At 63.2% G+C, this 16,359-nt stretch overlaps 1 protein-coding gene across 2 annotated transcripts in view; it reads right to left on the reverse strand.

Annotated features, from left to right (window-relative positions):
• Window positions 1-7,156: 7,156 nt before the first annotated feature.
• The window catches only part of COL6A2 (collagen, type VI, alpha 2), an 18,125-nt gene continuing 8,922 nt past the window's right edge, over window positions 7,157-16,359 (reverse strand). Inside the window, exons 20-26 of one of the 2 annotated variants that reach the window (XM_012652696.1) lie at window positions 15,677-15,739; window positions 15,450-15,485; window positions 15,121-15,166; window positions 14,799-14,951; window positions 14,200-14,652; window positions 13,908-13,946; window positions 7,157-8,327 (exon numbers count right to left, since the gene is read on the reverse strand). In XM_012652696.1, coding sequence (XP_012508150.1) covers window positions 7,729-8,327; window positions 13,908-13,946; window positions 14,200-14,652; window positions 14,799-14,951; window positions 15,121-15,166; window positions 15,450-15,485; window positions 15,677-15,739 — 1,389 coding nt within the window. In that variant the 3' untranslated portion in view covers window positions 7,157-7,728. Of the gene's footprint in view, window positions 8,328-10,321; window positions 10,698-13,907; window positions 13,947-14,199; window positions 14,653-14,798; window positions 14,952-15,120; window positions 15,167-15,449; window positions 15,486-15,676; window positions 15,740-16,359 lie in introns of those variants that run through there. The other variant, XM_012652697.1, reaches the window with a different exon arrangement.

A 16,359-nucleotide genomic window follows, 5' to 3' on the forward strand; every position in this document is an offset into this window, starting at 1 on the left:
GGGGCGCCGTTGGCTTTGGAGGTGACCCTGGGGCATGTGGTCGAGGTCCCGCCTGCCTCTGCTCTCCTCCTCCTCGGCCCTGCCTCTGCCGCGTGGCAGGTCGGTGGGGGGCACCCAGGGCCGCAGTGCCGGCTTCCCAGGTGCCGCACTCCCCGAGTTGCTCCTCAGACCAGCCGCAGCAGCCCTCGTACGATGGACCAGCGAGTCAGACTCAGGGCTGCGGCCACACGTGAGGCCGCTTGCAGCTGGGCCTGGCCCCAGCGCTGGCTCCAGCTGGCGTCCCCTCCTCCCTTCTCTGGAGCCCCGAGCTGGCCCAGGCCCCTGCTGGAGGCAGAAGGCAAGGGTCATCTCTGCAGATGTTTCCCAGGGGCGACCTGGGGGCAGGGCCGGCATGCTTGAGGCCGGAGCTTCTGGGTGGGCAGAGTCTGGCCAGCGAAGGGCTGGGTGGTCCCATGTCCCCCACAGGATCCCTTGCCTGGGAAAGGACAGCAGCTCTGTGAGACCCAGCGGTCCTGTGGCCCTGCTGGCCCGAGGGGTGCCCCTGTGCATCTCCGCGGGAGCCGTCAAGAGCTCACAGGTTCGGGGGTGTGGCTGTGCCCCCCTCGCACGCGGTCCCCACAGGCAGTGATTGGTGGCCCCACAGAGCATGTGGGGAGGGTCCTCCCCTGCGTGCGTGCAGCCCCCGAGTTCCTGCTGTGGCCTGACCACGGCTGGTGGCCTTGAGCCGGGTGTGGGTCCCCAGGCACCACGGCAGGTCCTGGGCGTGGGGCTAGCGGAGCTCTGAGGGCGCAGACTGAGCACCTCGAACTCCTGGGCTCCTGGAGAGTTGGGGGCTGTGGGGTCTGGTGGGGCCCGGGGCTGCTGGGCTGGTGCAGAAACTGCCCCAGTGTGGGGCTCGGGCCCCTCTGTTCCTTGAGGGTTGGGGACCTGGGCAGGAGCCCCTGTGATGGTCCTCCCTCCCCAGGACGCGCGGCCCTGCCAGGTGTGAGCAGGTGGACTTCTGGGGCAGGAAGGGAGTGGTGGTTTCTGTAGCTCTGGGGTCCTTGAGGGGGAGGTTGGCACCTGGTGAGGACCCTCGCAGAACCTCGGGGGAGCACGTCCCACAGGCGGTGCCCGGCACCGAGAAGGAACTCTTTGCTGGTGGGTGGGGCACAGAGACGCCCTAGGGGAGGGTCAGCTGGGCGGCTGGGGTCTTTCACTGTGGCCCAGTCAGGGATGCAGGTCCCAGAGGCAGGTCCCAGACTTCGTGCCCAGTGATGCTCCATCTCCAGGAACGTGGGGAGGCCCAGGGTGGCGGGAGGCAGCCCCGAGGAGAGCCACTAACTCAAGGCCCAGTTTCCTCCCTGAGCCCCGCTCGTGCTGAGGGCAGAGGAGACCCATGCCTCGCCCTGTCCTGTTCCTGCTCCCTATCCTGGCCCCCGACCCAGCTCCCGCCGGCCCATCTCCAGTCCTCCAGCCTGGAATCTTCTAACCGGAAATGGAGACGGGGCCTCTGGGATGCTGCAGGAAAGGCTGAGGAAGGTTCAGATGGAAACCCTTTCTTCTAGCACATTCCCTAAGAGTGCATGGGACAAGGTGGTTGGAACGGATCATTTTTGCAAAGAGTTAATGGATTCAATTGTCCCAAAAGGGGGTGGAGTTTTGGCTGTCCTCACCTTTATGAAAAGAAGCCAATAGCAGAGGTGTGAATGGCCCAGGTGAGCCTGGAACTGTTCCTGTGTGAGCCGTTTCCTCCTTGCTCAGCACCGTGCAGGGTGGGAGACACTGCCCACTGCCGCTCCTACACAGGGCCGAGGGCACAGCTGTGAGGGCACATGGTGCGGAGATACCGCAGAGGAAATGTTAAAGAAGCATGGGTGTGGGGACATCGGCGTGGAGACTTTGATGTAAGGACATTGAATGTGCGGATGTTGGTGTGGAGAATGCTGGTGTAGGGACGCTGGTGAGAACACAGTGCGGGGAATGTTGGTGTGGGGATGGTGAGGGGACATTGGTAAGAGGATGTTGGTGAGGGGACAATGGCTTGGAGAATATTGGTGAGGGGACATTGGTGATGGGATGTGGGCGTGGGTATGTTGCTTTGGGGACATTGCTGAGAGGGTGTTGGTGTGGGGAGATAGTTGTGGGGACATTGGTGAGGGGACATTGATGTGAAGACATTGGTGTTGGGAAGGTTGGTAAGGGGACGTTGATGGGGCAACATTGGTGAGGGGATGGTGGTATGGAAACCTAGGTATGGGGACATTGGTGAGGGGGCATCGTTTTGGGTATGTTGGTGAGGGGGCGTTGGTTGGGTTCCTTGGTTCAGGGAAGTTGATGTGGGGATGTTTGTGAGAAGACATTTATGAGGGACATTTATGTGGGGATGTTCATGAGGGAACATTGCTGTGGGGACATTGGTGAGGGGACGTTGGTGAGGAGACATTGGTGTGGAGATCTTTTTGAGGGCATGTTGGTGAGGGGAATGTTCGTGCGGGGACATTCGTGAGAGAGCATTTGGATGGAGGCGTTCATGAGCGGACCTTAGTGAGAAAACATTGTTGAGGGAACATAGCTGAGATGACAGTGGTTTGTGGACATTGGTGTGGGGACGTTGGTTTGGGTGCATTGGTTTGGTGACTTTGATGTGAGGATGTTGGTGAAGGAACCTAGGTGTACAGTCATGGTGAGGGGACCATGGTTCAGGGACATTGTTGAGGGTAAACTGGTTTGGTTTCATTGGTGTGGGGAATGTTGGTGGGAGGACATTTTTGAGGGGATATTGGTGTAAAGACGTTTATGAGGAAACATCGGTGAGGGGATGTTACTGGCAGAATTTTGGTGTAGGGACGTTGGTGAAGGGCCGTTGGTGAGAGGACGTTGGTGTGGGGACATTGGTGAGGGGACGTTGGTGAGGGGCCGTTGGTGAGGGGATGTTGGTGTGGGGACGTTGGTGAGGGGCCGTTGGTGAGAGGATGTTGGTGAGGGGCCGTTGGTGAGAGGATGTTGGTGTGGGGACATTGGTGTGGGGACGTTGGTAAGGGGATGTTGATTGGGGATGTTTGTGGGGAATGGTGGTGAGGGACCTTTGTTATAGGTATGTTGGTGAGTGAACATTGGTGCGGGTAGGAGAGTGTGGAGATGTTGGTGTCAGGATGTTGGTGTAGTGATTGTTGTGGAGACATTGGTGAGGGGACATGGGTGTGGGGATGTTGGTTAGGGGGTGTTGATTTGGAAACGTTGGTGAAAAGACATTGCTGTGGGGCCATTGGTATTAGGAATGATGGTGAATGCACATTTAGGTGGGGATCTTGGTGAGGAGACATTGCTGTGTGAACTTTGGTGTAGGGACATTGGTGAGGAGTTCATGAGGAAACATTCCTGAGGGGATGTTAGTGAGAGGCTATTGATGTGGGGACATTGGGGTCTGGAGAAGTTGCTGTGGGAACATTGGGAGGAAACATTCCTGAGGGGATGTTCGTAAGGAGATCTTGGTGAGAGGCTACTGATGTGGGGACGTTGATGCACAGAAGTTGGTGTGATCACATTTGTTATTGTGCAGACTTTGGTAAGGGGACATTTGTGTGGGGATGTTGGTGTGGGAACTTTGGTGAGGGAATATTGTTGTGGGGACATTGATAAGGGATAGTTGGTGTTGGGATGTTGTTGAGGGGAATGCTGGTTTGGGGACTTTGGTATGGTGACTTGGGTGAGCAGATATTAGTGTGGGAATGTTGGTGTGAGGATGTTGGTTTGGGGAATATTGTTGTGGGGACATTGGTCAGAGGGCATTGGCTCTGGGACATTGTGAGCATGTTGGTTAGGGAACGTAGATATGGGAACATTGGTTTGGGGATGTTGGTGAGGAGAAGTTGATGTGGGAACTTCACTATGTGGACTTATGTGTGAAGACAATGTTGAGGGGAAGTTTGAGTGAAGAGGTTGGTGAGGGGACATTGGTGAGGGGATGTTGGTGACGTAATGGTTAGGGGACATTGGTGAACGGATGTTGACGTGGGATGTTGGTGAGGGCATGTTGGTCGGGGATGCTGTTGTGGGGAATGTTGGTTCACGGGTGATGGTATAGGGACATCGGCAAGGGGACTTTGGTGTGGGGATGTTGGTGTGAGGCCCTTGGTGAGGGGGAAGTTGGTTTGGGAATATTGGTGAGGAAACAGTGGCGTGGAGACATTGATGTAAGGCCATTGGTGAGGGGACATTGGTGTGGGTTGTTGGTGAGAGGATGTTGGCGAGTGTTTGTTGGTGTGGAGATGCTGCTGATGGGACAAAGGTGTGAAGATGTTGGTGAGGGAATGGTGGTGAGAGGAATGTTGGTGGGGGGACCTTGGTTTAGGGAGATTGATCAGGGGACAATAGTGAGGGAATATTGGTGAAATTATGTTGAGGACATTGTTTTGGGGAATGTTGGTGGGGGACTTAGTTGTGGCTGTCTTGGTGAGGGGACTTTGGTGTGGGCCCTTGGTGAGGGCCCATTGGTTGGGGGATGTTGGTGAGGGGAGGTTAATGTGATGACATTGGTGAGGGGAAGTTGGTGAAGGAATGTTGGTATGGGGACATTGGTTAGGGGACATTGGTGTGGGAACACTGGTGTGAGAATGTTGGTTGGGGAAATGTTACTGTGGGCACATTGGTTGGGGCCACTGGTTTGGGGATGTTGTTTTGAGCATCTTTGTGAGGAAATACAGATGAAGGGACATTGGTTAGAGGACATTGGTGAGGTTACATTGCTTGGGGACATTGTGGGGAATGTTGAAGGGACTATGGCAATGTTGGTGAGGGGACACTGGTATGGGGATATTGTCTCGAGAAGTTGGTGTTGAGCCATTGGTGAGGGCACATTCATTAGGGGACTTGGTGAGGGGATGTTAATATGGGGGAGGTTGGTGAGGGGAGGTTGGTGTGGGGACATTTGTGAGGGGAATGTTGGTTTGGAGACATCATATGGGGACATTGGTGAGGGGACTCTGGGGACATTGGCATGAGTATGTTGGTGAGGAAACAGGTGTGGGGATATTTGTGAGGGGATGTTGTTGAGGGGACATTAGTGAGGGGTTGTCGGTTTGGGGATATTTTTGAAGGGATGTTGGTGTGGGGAGGTTGGTGAGGGAACACTGGTCTGGGGACATTGGCGATGTGATGGTGGAGGGATGTTGGTGAGGGGACATTGGTGTGGGGACGTTGGTGAGCGGACATGGCGAGGGAATGTTGAAGAAATGTCGACATAGGGACATTCATGTTGGGATTTGGTAAAGGGACATATTTTGGGGGATATTTTTATGGAGATGTTCATGTGAAGATGTTGGTGAAGGAACAATGTTGGAAGGTTGTTGGAGGACAGTGGTTTTTTGATTTGGTGAGGTGACATTTGCAAAGTCTCGTTTGTGAGGGCTCACTGGGGTGGGGACGTTGTTTTGGGCTGTTCATGAGGTGAGGCTGGTGAGGGGAAGCTGGTGATGGAATTTGGGGATGTTGGTGTCGACACTGGCGTGTGAATGTTGATGAGAAGTTGTTGAGGGCATGTTGTTGTGCACTGTGGTGTGAGGACAGTGGTGAGGAGACCTTGGTGTGTGGACGTGGCTGAGGGGACGTTGTTTAGGGGACATTCGTGTGGGGAAGACGGTGGAGAGACAGTGAGGGCACCTTGCTGTGGAGGTGCTGGGGTGGGATCGCTGGTGAAGGGACACTGGAGAGGATGCTGGAAGGGAACGCTGGGTGGACCCCACGGGTGTCGTCCCTTCCAATGGCCCTGCTCTTCCTGCCAGCATCGAGGCTGCACTTTCAGGAGTGGCACGACAGGGCAGGACGCCCTTTCCCCTAAGAGGCACCTTGGGCACGATCCTGTGGGCCGAGCCCCGGTGGGTGGGGGTCCCCTGCCTCCCTCGCCTGCCCGGCCTGGGAAGTTCCTGACCGGAGCACAGCGGTCCCAGGCCCGAGGCTCGGGTTGCCGGGACGCGGGGCAGCAGGCGACCTCGTCTCGTTTTTTGCTGGCATTTTGCCTGGTTCTTTGTGGGGAGGGAAAAAGGGGCAGAGAAAGAGAAAATGACTGAAGTCCTGCCCTTCAGCTGCGCTGTGCGGTCAGATGTCTGAGAGGTGGAAGTAGGAATAGACGAGTTAGTTATCCCCGAAAAGGGACACACCAGTGTCGGAGTGACACAGGATGAACCATGTCCCCCACATCTACACGCTACTTCCTAACCTCCAGTTCCTCAGAATGTGACCTGCAAACAGGGTCTTTGCAGCGTCGCTTGGTCAAGAGGAGGTCGTCCTGGCAGGTGGCCCCTAATCCAGCATGCCTAGTGTCCTTTCAGTAAAAGGAGGATCTGGACACAGACACGCACACAGGGGGATGCGTGTGAAGACTGGAGTGACGCTGCCACATGCCAAGAAACTACCAGAACAGGAGGGAGGCCTGGCACAGACCCTTCCCCCTATGGCACGGCGCCAACACCCTGATCTCGGGCCTCGGCCTCGAGAGCCGAGAAGACACATCCTGTTGCTTGAGCTGCCCAGTCTGTGATGCTTCGTCCCGGCAGCCCAAGCCGCCTCCCACACGGTGAGGGCAGAGTGTCCGCCTGTGGTTCAGTGTGGCGCTTCCCAGAGGGTGAGCCTAGAAGACCCGGGAGTCTGAGTGTCACCTGTCACCTACTACCTCCCTGTCAACTATGTACTTATCACCTATGTACCTATCACCTACCTACCTACCTGTCATTTATGTACCTACCTACCTGTCATCTATGTACCTACCTATGTACCTGTCTATAACCTACCTACCTACCTACCTACCTGTCGTCTGTCCTCTGTCATCCACCAACCATCCGTCTGTCTGCCCACAAGATATCCTCACGCAAACCACGGAGCATTCTGAAGGCACTGTGGCCTGGCTGGGGTTAGAGGGAGAGTTCACTGATCAGGTGGCATCATTTTCAGCCCAAAGCCGACTGGCCGCGTGGATTCCATGGCCAAGGCTGACCAGTCTACACACGTGGGGTCTGTGTGGGCGGCCAGTGCCTGGCGCTGACACCTGGCCCTACCAGGGCGGAGCTGGGCCAGGGGGTTCAGGGGACCTGGGGCACAAGCAACCTGGCGGGCGGGTGTGTGAACGGTCGCAGTGTCCCCTCGGGGGCTGGAGGAGGGTGAGGGCAGACCCAGGCAGGAGGGGCCCGGGCGCGATGCTCGGAGCTGGCGAGCGGGTGGGTTTAAAGCCTTTATTGGATCGAGAGGCCTGTGCCTGGCAGGGACCCCCAGGGCCTGCTGCAGGAGCTCAGGGGCGGGGCAGGTGAGGAGGGGCCCAGGGAGGGGCACGGGCCGGCAGGGAGCCTTCCAAAAGGCTGCGGGGTGGACGCCGAGTGCCGCAGGAGGCCCAGGGGCCTGTGGAGGGGGTGGGGGCTGGCGGAGCCAGGACGTGGCATGGGGGACCCAGGGCAGAGTGGGCAGGATGGCGAGGAGAGGCTGGGCAGGCGGCCGGCGCTGCTGGGGGCTGGGGCCCTCACAGGAGCTGCACGGGCGTAGGGGACCCTGGGCTGCGCGAGCTCCCCCGGCGTCCCGCCTAACGAGGCCTGCGCCCACACCCGCGAGAGCCCTCCAGGCGGGTGGACCCTGAGTCTGCAGGCCGGCCAGACCGCCGGGCAGGGGTCCGGTTAGCACCGTGGACGGGAGGGGGGCTCAGGACCCAACTGCTGGGGTGGCGGGACCGACACACAGCCCGGGGTCGTGGGGGGAGCGGGGGCGCTAACAGATCCACCGGATGAACCTGTCGAAGAAGCCAGGCTGCGCCAGGCTGTCGTAGTCCTTCTCGCGGAAGATGGCCGCGCGGTCGCCCAGGCTGAGCGTGGTGAGCACGTCCATGTCCACATCGCCACCCACGGCCACCACGGTGGGCACCACGTTCTGCTTGCGCATGGAGTGGACCGACTCCTCCAGGCTGTTGTTGCCCGTGACGCCATCCGTGAGGAACACAAAGGACAGCTCGGCGTGGCGGCGAGCCCCGCCGCGCGCACTGCGCACGATGTTGTTGATGGCGTGCACAATGCCCGTGCCCACGTGCGAAAAGGAGTTGAGGTAACGGGCCTCCTCTAGCGCCTCGTGGATGACCGTCAGGTTGGAGGTCAGCGGGAAGGCCACCTGCTGCTCGCCCTGGCCGCCATACTGCAGCAGCGCCACGCGCGCGTTGAGAGGGTCGTCGTCCCGGCGCGCCAGCGTCAGCCGCCGCGACACCTCCTCCACAAAGCGCCGCGCCTTGTGGAAGTTCTGCTCGCCCAGCCGCTCGGAGCCGTCCAGCAGGAAGACGATGTCCACGGGCCTCTGTGTGCACTGCGCCACGTACAGCTCTGCGGGGACACGCGTGGGGTGCAGGCTGGGCACGGGGGCGGCCCCGGCAGCAGGTGCCGGCCCAGCCAAGCCCCCCACCCTGCACCCTCTTCACTCGCACCCCATCCACGGGACCCCAAGTCCCACGGGGAAGCTCTGGGGGCTTCGCCACAGCTGTCGGTGGGGTGTCCACCAGGGCAGCGCTGGGAGCGTGGCCCCAAGCACCTGCCACCAGACCCTGGCGTGTCCTCCCACCAGGACACGTTCCTGAACCTGAGCGTCACAGACCGGTCAGAGACCAGAGCCCCCGCTCTGCCCGCTAAGTGCCGTCTCAGCCTCGGCTGCCCCCTCCAGGCCCTCCTGGGAGGGATAAGGTCCCAAAGCCCCTTCTCCTGGCCCAAGAATCTGCTACCCACAAAACAGCCACCATCGTGTGGGGTGGGGGTGGCAGGGACCTCAGGAAGACCCCAGCGCTGACACCGCAGCCTGACCCCCTGCTCGCTTGGGCTCAGCTGCCTCTACTGCTGGTCACACGCCCCCGCCAGGGCGTGTCTCTCCTGGAGAGACCAGGAGCCTGTGGCCCCCCGACCAGCCGCGGCTGCGGCGGTGCAGGTGTGGCCCCGACCCGGGACTCCCTGTGGCCAGAGGATCCCTCCCCTCCCGGGTGGTCGTCGGCCCTGCGCACGCCGGGCTGCAGCTTCGCACAATTAAGCTTTTATAAAACGTTCACGACAGGCCGCCCCCATCTGAGACCGCCCTCGGCACTGCTGGCAACGGGGTTTCCCTAATGACCCTGCTCACGACGCAGCTTCCCTTTGAGGCCAGCGCCCCAGAAACCCACTCAGAGCACCTAGAACGTTCTCAGGCACTGCCGGGCTTCCCAGGCCCTTCCAACCCAATGAGCATTTTCGCCGTTTTCACCACAAGCACGGAGACAGACACGCAGCTGGCCCTGGGGGCCCCGGATGAGCCCACGGGGGGCCAAGGGAGCCGTGCGGGGTGGCGCGGGCACAGGCCGAGAATCTCGGGCCTGCCTGTGGCGTCCTTTCTCCCGCCGCTGGCCCGCACGGGAGTCTGGCCCAGCCCACCCCGGGCCTTTGGAGTGTGGACGAGACCCCACCCACGAGGAAGAGTCGCACCCTGAGCCCGAGGGCGCACGGACAGGAGCTTGGGCAGAGCCGCGCCCAGGCGACGCTAGTCAGAAGCTCCCGGGTCTAGGCTCGCCTGCGCTGCCCCGAGGGGACGGCCGCCCCGCACTGGTTCCCCCACGGTGCTCGGCCACCGAGCGTCATGCCTGGGGGGCCCCGACCCTGACTGCTTCCGGACACCCAGAGGCTGGGGGGGAAGTGTGCGGACACCCCGGGGACCGGCACGTTGGCAGGCGGCTTTGGCATTTTCCTTAACGGGCGCGACGCCGGCTCAAAGGCGTCCAGCGCCAGGACTTCCGGGTCCTGTGAGGACCAGCCGCTGCCCGGCCTGCTGCCTTCACACGGTGCTGGGTGAGCACACGCGGGTCCCGGACACGGGCCTCGCCCACCCCGCGGCCGGCTGTCACCGCCTCTGGGTCCGTTCTCAGGCCTGCCCAGAAGCGGGCAGGGGTGACGTCCCCGAGACTGGGGCTGCGCTCCTCCCTCACCCTGGCCCCGAATGCTCGTGGCTGGCAGCTGACTAGAGGCCCCAGAGAGGCCCAGGTCCTGACCCCCGGAGCCTGTGGCTGGCACAGCAAGGAAGGACTCTGTAGACAGGTGAAATCAGCATCTTGAGACGTGATCGTCCGGGGTTTGGGGCGGGCCTCAAGTCCAACCACTGGTGATGTTAGAAAGAGAGAAGGACACAGAGACCCGGAGAAGAGCCCGCGTGAAGGCGGAGACGAGGCCACGGGCCAAGGAACGTGGCAGCCCCAGGAGCTGGAAGAGGCAGGAAGGAGCCTCCGCCGGAGCTTCGGGAGGGAGCGCGGCCGGATGACGCCTGGATTCTGCCCCTGCGGCTCCAGACGGAGCGAGCGCCTGCCGCCCTGGCCCCGCTGTGGTGCGCAGCCCCGGAAGCGGCGCGGCGGGCGGGGCCCGGCTCTGGCTGTGTGGGCGGCACGCGGCTTCAGCAGAGCGCCAGCGCGGTCTCAGGGTCGCCCACAATGTCCCTGTGCACCAGCTTGAAGGTGTCAATGAACAGCTCCATCCAGTCCTGCCGCTCCTCCCCTGTGGCGAACTTGGCCCGCTCCGCGGTGTAGACCAGCACGGCCACCAGCTGGGAGTAGGCGGCCGGGTCCTGCGTGAACTCCGTGGCGTTTAGCAACTGTTGGATCAGGGGTACGGTCCTGGGGAAGGTGGCGTCCGGCCCCTCTTCCGTGCGGAGGAAGGTGACCAGGGGCTCGCCGCCGGGCCACGGAGCATCTGCAAGGGAGCGTCCAGAGAAGGCTCTGAGGGCCTGGGGTGCGCGCGGGGGGCCTCCAGCCCCTCCCCAGCCGGGGCAGGGCCAGGACCAGAGTGAGGAGCCACCGGGCGGCGCGTCCGAGGAGGAGATGCGGCGGGCGGCGTCCCGGCCTGGTCAGGGGCACGGGGTGGGGCCGGGGACCTGGGGCAAGGGGGACCTCTGGGGACACCACAGACCCCGGGAAACTTTCCTCTTGGCGCAGAACAGCTCTGTCCAAGGCTGCTCGGAGACGTGACCACATGCCAGCTCGGCTTCCTGCGGCTCAAGGCTGTGTCCCCAGGGAGACCCAGCCCTCAGCCCCCACGGGAGAAGTGGGCAGTTACGACCCTCCGCCTCCCGGAACTGTCTCCTTGAAGTCACAACGACGTCTCTGACTGCAAACAGCTGGGGAGGTCCCAGTCTCTCTGTGGGTCCCTGTCTGTCCCTCTGTCTCTGTCCCTCTCTCTGTCTCTGTATCTCTGTCTCTATCTCTATGTCTCGTCTCTGTATCTCTGTCTCTGTCTCTCTCTATTCCGTCTGTCTGTGTCCCTGCCTCTGTCTGTCTCTGTATCTCTGTCTCTGTGTCTATATCTGTCTCTCTCTGTCCCTGTCTCTGTGTCTCTGTGTTGCTGTCTGTTCCTCTGTCTGTCTCTGTGTATCTGTGTCTCTCTCTTGTCTTGGTGTCTCTGTCTCTGTTCCTCTGTCTCTGTCTCTGTCCCTGTCTCTCTGTCTGTGTCTCTGTATCTCTGTCTCTGTGTCTGTATCTCTGTCTCTCTCCCTGTCTCTGTGTCTCTGTCTCTGTGTTGCTGTCTGTCCCTCTGTCTCTGTGTCTCTGTCTCTGTGTCTATCTGTGTCTCTTTCTTGTCTCAGTGTCTCTGTCTCTGTCTCTGTGTCTCTGTCTCTCCCCTGCTCCTGGGCCTGCAGGAGGGGAGGCCTCGCTCTACTCACCTGCTCCGCGGCCCCTGGTCAGGAGACCCCAGGTTTGCTTCTCCTACCCGTAGGCGCCACCGGCAAACGCAGCGGCGCAGTCATGGAGACCCGCCCCCCAGGCCCCCGCCTTGTTCGGAGGCCTCACCAAGTCGAGGCCTTTTGTTTCCACCCAGCGAGCTCGGGCTGCACCGGAGCCTCCCCTGCTGCAGCCACCGCCTGAACGCACCCGCCTGACTGCGCAGCCCGTGCGCGGCCTGTCTCCCCGGCACCCTCCGCCCCCCTCCGCCGAGGCCTCCTCTGGCCTGGTGCCCGCCTGGGGTGGCGGCTCCTGGGTGGACGGGGCTGTCTGGCTCCAACGCCAGGGCCGGGCCTCATGGGGCAGCGTCCGCCCAGTGCCGCCAGCGCCCAGGGGTGCCAGGAGGACGTCGCGGTGGGAGCACGCTCCAAGGCTTCCCTCCAGCCCCGGTGTCTGATTTGCTGACACCCCTCGTGCTTCAAAGGAGCGCGAGCTCCGAGTCTAGTGGAGGGCGGCCGAGGGGGCCAGGAGGGAGGGACGGGCGCCTGCTCACGGGGCTGTCGGGCCACACACCGTCGCGCCTGGAGGCTTTGGGGCGGCCAGAGTGGCAAGATCCCCGTTCCCTCCCTGCCTGCCCTGGCAGGGCCCCGAAGGCTGGCATCACTGGCACCAGAACCAAAGGCATCGCGAGAAAGGAAGGCCGCAGGCCACCGTCTCTCGTGGACACAGACGGAAAATCCTCCACAAAGTGTTGCCACATCCAGCCCCACGACGCGTGAAGATGATCACACACCACGGCCAAGCGGACTTATCGCAGCCACGTGAGCTGGTTCGACATTCGGACACCAGTCGACGCAGCCATCGCGTCAACAGGCTGCCCCCGAGAAACCACGTCACCCGTCCGCAGCAGCAGAGAAAGGCCCGGCAAACCCAGCCCAGTCGCGGGACACACCGGGGCGGAGCGAACTTCCCCAGAGAGCCCACAGGCACCCACGGCCAACGTCGTCCTGGCGGGAGAAGCGCGAGGCCTTCCCGCCCAGGCCAGGAGACGCCGACGCCCGTTCTGCCTTCAGGGCCCAGCGCCCTGGGCTGAGGTAGGCATCTGCCACCGCTGCGCGGACACTGGTGGAGCCCGCAGGGGGCCCACGCAGGGGCACAGCCCAGACGCTGCCGCCCCTCACCCGGGCCCGAATGGGGTCTCGCGAGCCGGGGCATGGGGCCTGTGGTTGGGGGGTCTCTGTGCAGCCCCAGCTCTCCTGCTTTTGGCGGAGACCACGGCTGGCACTGCCCGGGCAGCTCTGGGCACCACACAGCCGTCCCCGGCCAGCCTGGGCAGGCAGCTGAGGCCAGGAAACAGCCGTGCCAGGCACTTCCTCAGGAACGTTCTCTGCCACAGCATGTTTGGGGACCCCCGACCCCGAGTCCCCACGGCTCCTTCCCATGGGTGGTGTCTCTGGCCCGAGGGCGGGCGCAGTGGGCCACCTCATAGCGCGAGGGCTCCCGCCCTGTCTCCACGGTGACCCCACCTTCCACAGCCGGCTCCAGGTCCCCACTCAATGCCCCGGCGGGGACAGGGCTCACCGAGGGGGGAGCTTGGCCCCTGGCGCCCCAGCACCCCTGTGGGGCCCGTCCCGGGACAGTCGCCACCGTGGGGGCAGCAGCCCTGGCACCCCCAGCTCCAGCCCCACACCCGTGTGGGCCACAGATGCAGCCACGGTGGGAGCACGGGCAAGCCCCCTCCGCTCACAGCGATGACAGCCACGGTGGCAGCTCCGGGCCGGCAGGGTCAGCAGCAAGCGCACTGGCCGGCCACGGGGCGGGAGTCGCGCATCAGCCCCCAACATGGTTTTGCCGAATCCAGCGCTTCGACCCTCATGACAAGCGCACAGCGCCCATGGAGCTGGACGGCCCCAGGGTGTCTGCCCCTCCCAGGTGGTGGGGAGACTTCGAGGCCCCAAAATGGGCCTCCTTGGGTGGCGAAACCACCTTCCGGACCAGCGGCCACAAGCCACCTGCAGTACCAGGCGAGGGGACTCGTGATGCCATTACGCCTGCCCTTCCCTGAGCCCCCAGCTGTGCTCGGGCACCGGGGGCTGAGACCCGAATCTCTCGGGCGTCTCCCTAAGGAGCAGCCCCTGCCCCACACTCCCTCGGGGGTCCCCGCACCGGCCCTCCCCCAGCCCCAGCCCCAGCCCCCTCTGGGCTGCTCTGCAGGTCTGGCTGGGACCTCGGGTGCCTGCGTTACCTGTTTGGCAGGGGAGGTCTGGGCACACGATCTGCGGGTCTAGGAGAGAGGAAAGAGCGCGGGGCCACGTCAGTCCTGCCAGGCCCTTGGCACCTGCCTACACCAGGGCTCCAGGACGGGCTGGACTCCGCCCCCGGTGACGGCCCCGACCCTTCCCGCCCGGGTGCCTGGCATCCTGGGCACGTCTGTCCTTAGACCGGGGGTCCCCGGGGCTTGTGCTGGGCAGCCGAGGGGAGTGCGCGGCTTCTGGGGGCCGCGGCCGCCCCTGCCCGCACAGACGCCGAGCCCTCACCTGGGCAGAGCACGTCCTCCATGTCGTCGATGAACTTCTCGGCCACCAGGTCGGAGAAGAGCGTCATGTTGCGCACCTGCTGCGGCTTGTCGCAGGCGATGGAGTTGAGGTTCTCGCTCTCGTGCTTCTCGTGGAACATGTCGCCGATGCCGATGGCCGTCACCGTGACGTCACGGTCGCACAGCGCCCGCAGGTTGAGGTCGTCGTCGCGCGGGTCGTGGCGCCCGTCCGTGATGACCACGGCGAACACGCGGGTCTTCTGTCGCCGGCTCTCCTTGATGAGCCGGTCGTAGGCGAACTTGAGCGCCGAGGGGGTCCAGGTGCCGCCCGCGATCCACTCGAGGTTCTTGACGGCCTCCTTGAAGCTGGACAGGGAGTCGATGCGCTCGTCGTCCAGCTGGATGGCCTCGAAGGTGCCCTCGTGGCTGTACTGCACCACGCCCACGCGCGTCCCTGCAACGCCGCGGTGTGAGCCGCCGCCGCCCCGCCCCGGCCTGGGCGCGGCCACCTCGAGTGCGGGATCTCGGGGGGGCCCCGGCCAGGCCAAGAGCCCTGTCGAAGGGACGTGTCCCTGGGCCCCCGCCCCTGCCCTCGCTGACCCGTCTCCGACTTGGGGTCCTTGGCGATGTTCCCCAGCCTGTTGACCACGTTGATGACGAAGTTCTTCTCCAGGGTAAAGTTGGTGTAGCCGATGCTCTCGGAGCTGTCGATGACGAAGACCACGTCCAGGGCGCCGCAGCGCTTCTCGCAGTCTGGGGGGGTGGCAGGGTCAGCGGGCAGGTGCTCGGGAGCCGTGGGAGACCCTAGACCCCAGGGGGCAGGGCCAGGTGCGGGCAGCCAGGACTTGGGTGACGACCCCACCCGGCTCCTCCACAGGGTGGTGCGTGGCCCTGACCCTGCCCGCCACGGGCAACAACTCACCACAGCACCCGCAGGTCTCTCTCACGTAGGTCATAACGTCACATTCCTGCAACACGGCCACACGCGTCAGGGCGGCTGGCCCGGACACCACGGCGCATCAAGGCAGCCAGCCAGCAGGAGGTGTCACAGGAGGGGACCCGCGCAGACATCTAGGTCCATGTGTGGAGGGAGCCGTGGTGGGGAGGCTGGGGATCCTGCCTCTGCTACCCTCACTGCTGACCTTGCCCCTGCCGACCTCCCCCTGCACTTGCTGCCTCAGTTTCCCATTTCTGGGAGAGAGAAGGATGCTTCCAAACGAGCACATGGGTTCCCCCCCGGGTGACACCTACCGTGAGGCCAGGGTCTCCGGGGGGGCCGGGCTCACCCTGGAGGAGGAAGGGTGACAGTGAGACGCGAAACCTGTGGGGGCCGAGGCCAGGTGGCCTCACTCATTCCCAGGCCGCCGCCCACTGACCCCTAGATCGGCTGTGGGCAGAACCGCCAGGCTCGGGCGCACGCTGGCCTGGCTAGCCTGGGGCTGAGGTCTGGGGGGCGCAGGGAGCGGCCGCCAGCCTACCTCGGGTCCTGGGACTCCTCTCGGCCCCCGAGGGCCTGGCTCACCGGGGGGACCAGGGTCGGCCTGAGGAGAAGCAGGGTATGTGGACTTCAGCAGCCATGCTGAGGCGGGCCCTGCACACAGCAGGACTCCGCTCCCCGCCACGGGCCTGCCTGGGGCCCGACGAGCGTGGGCAGTGAGGGGAGGCTGCCACGCCAGGGACATCCGCACGTGGAGCACCTTGTGGAGCTGTGGCTGCCACAGCTCACCCTGACCGGGCTCTCCCCAGCCCCAATCACGAACCCGCCCACCTGCCCATCCACGCTCCCATCCATCCAGATCCACCTGGCCACCCGCCTGTCCTTCCTCTTGCTCGTGCCGCGTTCTCAATGGCCCCACCGCCCGGGGTGAGCACGCGGCCCGTGCTAGGGAGGGAAGGCAGGGAGCACACGGACCTGGCCCTGCTAGTGAGGACCAGCTGGCGGATGCTGGGCCATGCTGGCCTGCGGGATGGGGTGGTGTGGGGGATGGGATGGCATGGAGGATGGCGTGGGGGATGGTGTGGTGTTGGGGATGATGTGGGGATGGGATGGGGTGACGGGTGATGGTGGATGCTGGCATGGATGGGGATGGGCATTGGTGGGGGATGGCGGCGGATGGTGTGGGGATGGCGGGGGATGGTGTGGGGGATGGCAGGGGATGGT

The sequence above is a fragment of the Propithecus coquereli genome, unplaced genomic scaffold (genome assembly GCF_000956105.1).
Source record: "Propithecus coquereli isolate 6110/MARCELLA unplaced genomic scaffold, Pcoq_1.0 Scaffold399, whole genome shotgun sequence".
NCBI classification, from domain to species: domain Eukaryota; kingdom Metazoa; phylum Chordata; class Mammalia; order Primates; family Indriidae; genus Propithecus; species Propithecus coquereli.